This window comes from Citrus sinensis, chromosome 2 (assembly GCF_022201045.2).
Source record: "Citrus sinensis cultivar Valencia sweet orange chromosome 2, DVS_A1.0, whole genome shotgun sequence".
NCBI lineage: Eukaryota > Viridiplantae > Streptophyta > Magnoliopsida > Sapindales > Rutaceae > Citrus > Citrus sinensis.
In genome coordinates, this window is record NC_068557.1 from 24,487,644 (window position 1) to 24,494,458 (window position 6,815).

Consider the following 6,815-nt stretch of genomic DNA (forward strand, 5'->3'; position numbering starts at 1 on the left):
AATATTATGCATGAGAGTTTCCTGCGCAATGAAGTATGCGTTGTTCTTCATAATCGCTTCTTTCATAAGCTTAACTGGTTTCAAGCTTTTCTTCTTGGCAGATAATGACTTCATATATATCCTCTAGAAGAAAACTCTCTAGGCTTTCTCGCTTGCTAGGGATTACGAAAATTTCAAATGAAATTGAACATTATAAAGAAATAGATATCACACCAAAAACGTTTCCGTGTGTCAATTACTATAGAATGTTCATTATTTGTGCAGAATAACGATAAATAGGACGCGATCTACCAAATTAGTAAACAAACTTCATAATTTTTTTTTTAATATGGTTTTTTCTGCCATTCAATCCCTGTTTACATAGCCAAAACTGAATAGCAAAAGAAAAGCGTTTATGATTCAAAATTATAGAAATTCGTTTGTTGACTTAATTGGTAAAATCTCATAAGTGGTACAAGAGTTAAGGGAACTGCTCGCATAAGTGGGAAGAAGATTTACTTGTCTCATTATATGTAGAGCATCGGGGCTTGAACATTTGTCGTTTAACCTCTCTTGAACCTGCCAGCCAGACATTATTGACGGTACAAATAATGCTTAACATTAGCACAACATGAATATACACAATATATATATATAAATACATAAAAACCTCAAGTACTAACGCATGGAACTCGGGCACCATACTTGCTCAAAATCCAAGCAAGAAAGAGAGAGAAAGAGGTAACAGTGTACAAGTTATCATTGAAACTTTTGCAGGGTTTTCATCACTGAGTCTGCTGTTGCATATATAGATGAAAAAGCAGGCAAGAAACAAAAAAGGAGAGAGATGGAATTCTATCCCCGTAGAGAAAGGAATAGTGAGTGTACTAAAAGAAAATGGACAGTACAAACTACAAAAATATTTCGCAGATTGCCGAGGGACCGACCCCAGAAGATCTACTGAATCAAACTAGTAATCTGTACAACAGCCAGCATCAGCATTCATTGACTCAACATATATGATATAAATCAGGGTTCAAAGCTTCAAATCAATTTTGGTTTTTGTCCAATGGTAACAGAATGACTTCTAAGCCCCATCCCTCAATAAGTCCAGAACCAGTTAGATATTTCTGATCATTGTGTAGTTTCAGCATTTACTCACCGAGTGGGCTGCTTTTCAAAACTCAAACCGTGTACAATCCAACATCATGAGACGCATGAGAAAAATCCTATTGTGTTGCATTCCCAACGTCACATAATAATTCATTCTATTCTATTACAATCACGTGGACAACTAACAATGGAGTGGATGGCCACAATAATTTGATTCAAGCAGACTCTAGTGCTCTGGAAAACATGCATTACTATGGCGGAACCAATTATAAAATGACAACTCCATAGCAGCTGGGACTGGTCCACACTATCAAGTCATTCTGTAGAACAATTACTTTGTAAGCAGATCATGGAAGAACAGCAACATCGCTCAATGACATTTTTAAACATAAGTGTTTCATTAAACTACATTTACATCAACATCTTGTAATCGTTTCAACAATACTAAGAAAAATAAAAGCTCAAATTTGTTACCAGGACTGCAAAGATGAAACAAGGATAATGTTACAACCCTTAAGTAGTCATTTCTATAACCGTCGTAGCTGATTATTGGGTATATCGGCTTGCTCTTGAGATAAACATATCAGAAATACTAAAGCAACAACCGAGCATTAACACTTCCATTTGTAATGCATATGGCAGCATTCTATACAACTGATCACATCTGATGTTTCAAGCTTAATCAAGACGCATAAAGGGGCTCAGGTTCCACTTTTCTTCTGATCCTGAAAGAACAGTTCAGACAAATATTAAAAAATTAAAGTGCCTAAAAGTTGGAATGCAACAGTTGGCAAGTATGGGAGTGTGAAAGCACAGAAAACCATATCAATTAAAGTCCAAGAGTAAAAAAAGGCCACCCATCTTGATTGCTTGGTCAGTTTTTACTAGTCCATCACTTTTATTTCAATAGAGTGATCATAATTTAATAGCCTTTCTTCTTTTTTTCCTCAATTGCAATCAGGATAATGATACATTTCAATATTTTGCTGACTCATTGTATCTGTTGTTTACATCACAATAAGCATTCTTTAAAATCAAGTATGTGCGCAAAATTTCTAGAAAATAATTGACCGTCAACATTCTACTAGAGACGGATAGAGAACAAAACAAGGAATCTAGTATCATGTGGGAAAGCAAACATACCCACAAACAGAGGAAGGAGAAAATAAAAAAGGGAGGGGCAAAATTAGTCCTTGAGATGAAATTGGCAGTCATAAAACAACAGCCTTTTTATTAGTCTTAAAAGAACTAACTGAGACTATTATTCTTGCTTCAAACACCAGGGTAAGAAGATATCCAAGGTTCTCCTCACATCCATGTATTAAGTAATTTATTGCTGATAACTGCATAACCAGATTAGTTAGATTCAGGAAATGTGCCATGTGCAAGCTGAACAAATTCTCACCAATTCTCTTGAGACCATCTGCAACCATCAGTTTCCACCACGTGCAAGCTGTAGGCATGCCTTGATTTTGAGGACTGATTTTCAAAACTGCAGCAGAGGATATTAAATTAAACAGGGAAAAATTTCAGATTTGTTGCCATCACTCTAATATATTATGTTAGTGAGCTCTAGAGAAAATTTCTCAAACTCACCTCTGATGAATAAGATCACCATGAATGACTACCAGAGAACCAGCTTTCACTTCAATAGGCACAAAATCGTTTTGGTCATATGAAGGGGGTGGGTGGTCAAAGTAAACCCCCTCTTCACCCCTAATAAACCTCCTAACAAGGCCATCTAGAAACAACATGAATTACCAGAAGATTAGAATAAGTTAAGCTGTATCTGCAAGGCCTTTTAAGCTCTAATAAAAATTAAGACAGATAGGAAGGAGAGAGCTACTTTTATGTGATCCGGGAATGGCCCAAAGGCAACCGTTTATTATTGTTGCATCTTCTAGAGCCAACCACAGCCCTGTGCAAGTTGATGGTTCAGTTATTAGGAATGAGTTATCCTGGTGTGGCACAACTTCACCTCCAATGCCTGGTTGCTGTCAATAAAATTCCAGCATATTATTATTTTTTGAACAGTATCAGGAAACATGAAAACACATGATCATAGTCCTCCACATCACAAAAGGCCACTTGATTCTACAGATAATTTTGGCAGAATTGACATAATTTTAAGTACATAAATTGTCATTTGAGTACAAGGAAAAACCATTGAAACCGTCCACCCCCACAGCTTGGTGGTGTTCATATCTCCAGATCCAAACCCAATCTTGGTCTCTAGAACTAGGAGCTAGCCAATTCCTTTGAGAGAACTAGAGAGATGGTACTAACCATTATTACATCACCATATATATAATATAATTCATTCTTCCATCTGATTCCACAAAGAAAATACAACTCAATTCACCCATACAAAGTAATAGAGCATGGCCTGTTCGACAACTTAAGCCTGAAATGCCCAGATTAGCAAAATAAAACTTAAACATTCATTGCTTTTAGAAAATGGAATACCTTAAATATGTACATTGATTGAATGTCCACAGGCCTTTTGTAACCCAAAGAGTGCAGCAAATTTGATGTTTTCTCAGAGCGAGAGAACTTTTTGAAAACTGGATCAAGTTCGTGTAATGCTGCACCAATTCATCCCATAAATAGCAAGATCAGTTCTGTTCAGATAAGCACAGACGTTTTATATATCTCCAATCCATAACTGTAACCTATTCATATGAAACTGATTAGAGATGCAGTGCCTTGACAACATACCATGGCCAACTTTATTGATAGAGAGTTCTTTTGGTTGCTTTAAGTTTCCATCATCCCCAAATGCTTTTTCTGCCAACAGTAACCAAGATACAAGATTCAGCAAGGCAAAACTAACATTGCCTTCTAAAAGCACCCAAGAATATCAAAATCGCTTAAATGGTTCAAGACCTTCAAATCCTAAAAAAGCACTTTCCCCAGCTAAATTTGTCTTTTCAACTGTACAATACTAACCAATACAAATTAGGTTTATACACCGAATCACTCCATATACACATCCAAACAGTCCAATTGCGTCTTTTCAAAAATATTTAATCAACCAGATAAAGGTATAGATTCTGAACTAATTTTACTACATTCACAAGCAAAATTCAGCTTAATCAATGCTCAAATACACAAAATTATGATTAGAAAACAAAAATGAGAAAAAAAAGGCAAAGAGTCAGAAAAAAAAAAAAACCTTCAAAGAAAAACGAAATCTTTTCAGCACTCTCATAGAAGTAATCATCAGTCACTTTTTGCTGTAAAAACACACAAACAAAAAAAGAAAACCCAGAAAAAGAAAGATCAAATTGGAGTTAATAATCAACTAAGTTAAATGAATCAAACTCTTGAATTAAAAAAAAAAAAAAAACCTGATTCGTTGTGGAGAAAACAGAGGAGGTGGAGCAGTCAAAGCCGTCAAGTAAATGATCCATTTGCTTCCTCATGGCTTCAATCTCTTCATCACTCGCAAATGATTCTAACACCACATATCCTGTCTCAATTATCAAAAGCTGATTTTTAGTTAAACATTCGAAATAAATACACATGATTGGTTCTATTTTCGGGAAACAAAAATAAAAAATAAAAAACAAAAACAAAAACCTTGAGAGTTGAAGAAGTTGAGATTGTCTGAGTTGAGATTTCCGGCGAGCCCCATGTCCTTGCGTTCTGCTTGCTTGTTTCGTTTGAATCTGCTGCTCAAATACAGGTCTTATCGTTGTATTTTTATTATCTTCAACCCCTGTTTCTTTATTTTTTTCTGAAGGTTAATTTTCAAAAACCTGCCCTTAATTTGCAAGTAGATGGCGAAAATGCCGCTATTAGTAGGAAACTCGCCTGCCGTTAGTTGAACACCGTCAATTGACAAGAAAGTACCCATATACCCTCACGGCAGAATTTTGACTTGGCATCTAACCCGGTACTGGTACAGAGGTGCTTGTTTAATTTTGGCGCCTAATTCTCAAGATAAATAAAATAACAATTTTACCTCTTTTAAGAAACTAAATTCACAAAAGCACATCACTGTACAATTGAAAAATGATAAAAAATCAAACATTATGATGTTAAATTTTTTTAGGAGTGTTAATAAGTACACGTTCATAAAACTACTCGACTAAAATTATTTCCTTATAATTATGAGGGTAGTGGTTCAAACTCTCACAAAAGTATTGTGAATGTTTAATTTTTTTTCTCAAATTTGAATGAAAATAGTGTTCTTTCTTTCAAAATGTAAGTAGAATTGATGTCTCCCAAATATTAGAGAGGGTTAAGATATAGACAATGTTACATAAGATTTAATATAAATTAATTTCAATAATTATCTAATTGTATATCAGTTGTAATCTCATATAATATAAGTTGTAATCTAGTAATACCTCATCTAAATTAAAAAAAAAAAGAAAAAAGAAAACTACACGTTCATGAAACAAGTAAAATGTTTCGTGTGGACTGTGCCTAGAGCATTAGTTTGAAATTATGTACATGAACATGCAATATGTATGTGTATGTGTACTTGTAATGACGTTATAGATCACTTCGCTTTATCACATAAATCACTTGCATTTCCATAGAGCTGGCAAAACGGGTCATAGGGTCGTGTTCGTGTCGTGTCAAATTTAAGTCGACCCAAACCCGACCCATTTAATAATCGTGTCAAAATATTGAGACTCAAACCCGACATGGAAAAATAATCGGGTTACCCAATATTCCGTTTAATATCTATATATTGAACAAAAGTTACATCAAATATTTACATACTATCATACATATGTATGTATGTACATACATACATACATAATTTATCGATATTATAAAATATACGTATCTACCAATATATTACACATTTACACTATTGAGGTTTTAATTATATATATATAATATTAGATATCAATATTATAAAATATACATGTCTATCAATTTTTACACATTTACACTATTGAAACTCTAAATGTATTTAAAATTTTATAAATACAACATTGTGTTTATATTCACCCTTTTAAAGAATAAAAAAAAAATCATCTCTAATATTTGAGTTTTAATAATAAGAATATGTAAATTATTTTAAAATAGAAAATATAATCGGGTCATTGATCGGGTAAATGGGTCAAGAATTTTAACCCTAACTCGACACGGAAAAAAATCGTGTTGACCCGGACCCGGACCCGACCAATTTAATAATCGTGTTAAATTTAACAACCCATGCCCATTTATTTATGTCGTGTTCGTGTCGGGTAATCGGATCGTGTCAAATTTTGCCAGCTCTACATTTCCATATAAATTCATCTGATCAAAATTCAAAAGCATACTGTTGGAATGCTTGCTTCCCTCTTACTTGAAGAACTGCCCATATTTTCACAACTTTATTGCCCAAATAGAAAGAGAGAAGCAATTGGCACCCATTCATTATTTTTATAAAATCTCACTTGAAATAAAATTACAAGGATAAATAAGAATTAAACACCCATAATTTTTTTTGGACAAATTAGTTATATGTACAATCAATCTTTTTTTTTTTTTTTAAAAAAGAAATTTTCTATATGTTAATTCCTGTCTAACTAAAATGGATTGTACAAATTTAGAATAATGTATTGTTCTTTTCTAATTTCTTATTGATTAAATATGTTTATACTTAAAATTACTTTCAAATTATAATTTAAAATATGTGTTATTTAAGCCAATGTTAACATTTAAAAATTTATCACACATGTCACTTTTAATTTAAGTTTTAAAAAATCAAATAAAAA

General features: G+C 33.3%; 1 protein-coding gene across 1 annotated transcript; it reads right to left on the reverse strand.

Annotated features, from left to right (window-relative positions):
* Positions 1-1,466: 1,466 nt before the first annotated feature.
* On the reverse strand, positions 1,467-4,869 carry LOC102611341 (phytanoyl-CoA dioxygenase). The gene is made up of 9 exons (XM_006469122.3): positions 4,675-4,869; positions 4,443-4,564; positions 4,268-4,328; positions 3,811-3,879; positions 3,559-3,677; positions 2,939-3,086; positions 2,689-2,833; positions 2,498-2,584; positions 1,467-1,817 (listed from the first exon to the last, which is right to left on the reverse strand). The coding sequence occupies exons 1-9, from the start codon at positions 4,727-4,729 to the stop codon at positions 1,775-1,777; spliced, it is 849 nt and encodes a 282-aa protein (XP_006469185.1). The 5' UTR covers positions 4,730-4,869; the 3' UTR covers positions 1,467-1,774.
* Between the last annotated feature and the right edge of the window lie 1,946 nt (positions 4,870-6,815).

Bases quoted from the DNA above. Each gene is read 5' to 3' on its own strand.
- LOC102611341 (XM_006469122.3), bottom strand. From the start codon at position 4,729: ATGGGGCTCGCCGGAAATCTCAACTCAGACAATCTCAACTTCTTCAAC. The intron at 3,087-3,558 runs GTATTCCATTTT...TTTTATTGACAG, and splicing joins AATCAATGTACATATTTAAG to CAACCAGGCATTGGAGGTGA. The intron at 2,585-2,688 runs GTGAGTTTGAGA...CCTCTGCTGCAG, and splicing joins GGTGATCTTATTCATCAGAG to TTTTGAAAATCAGTCCTCAA.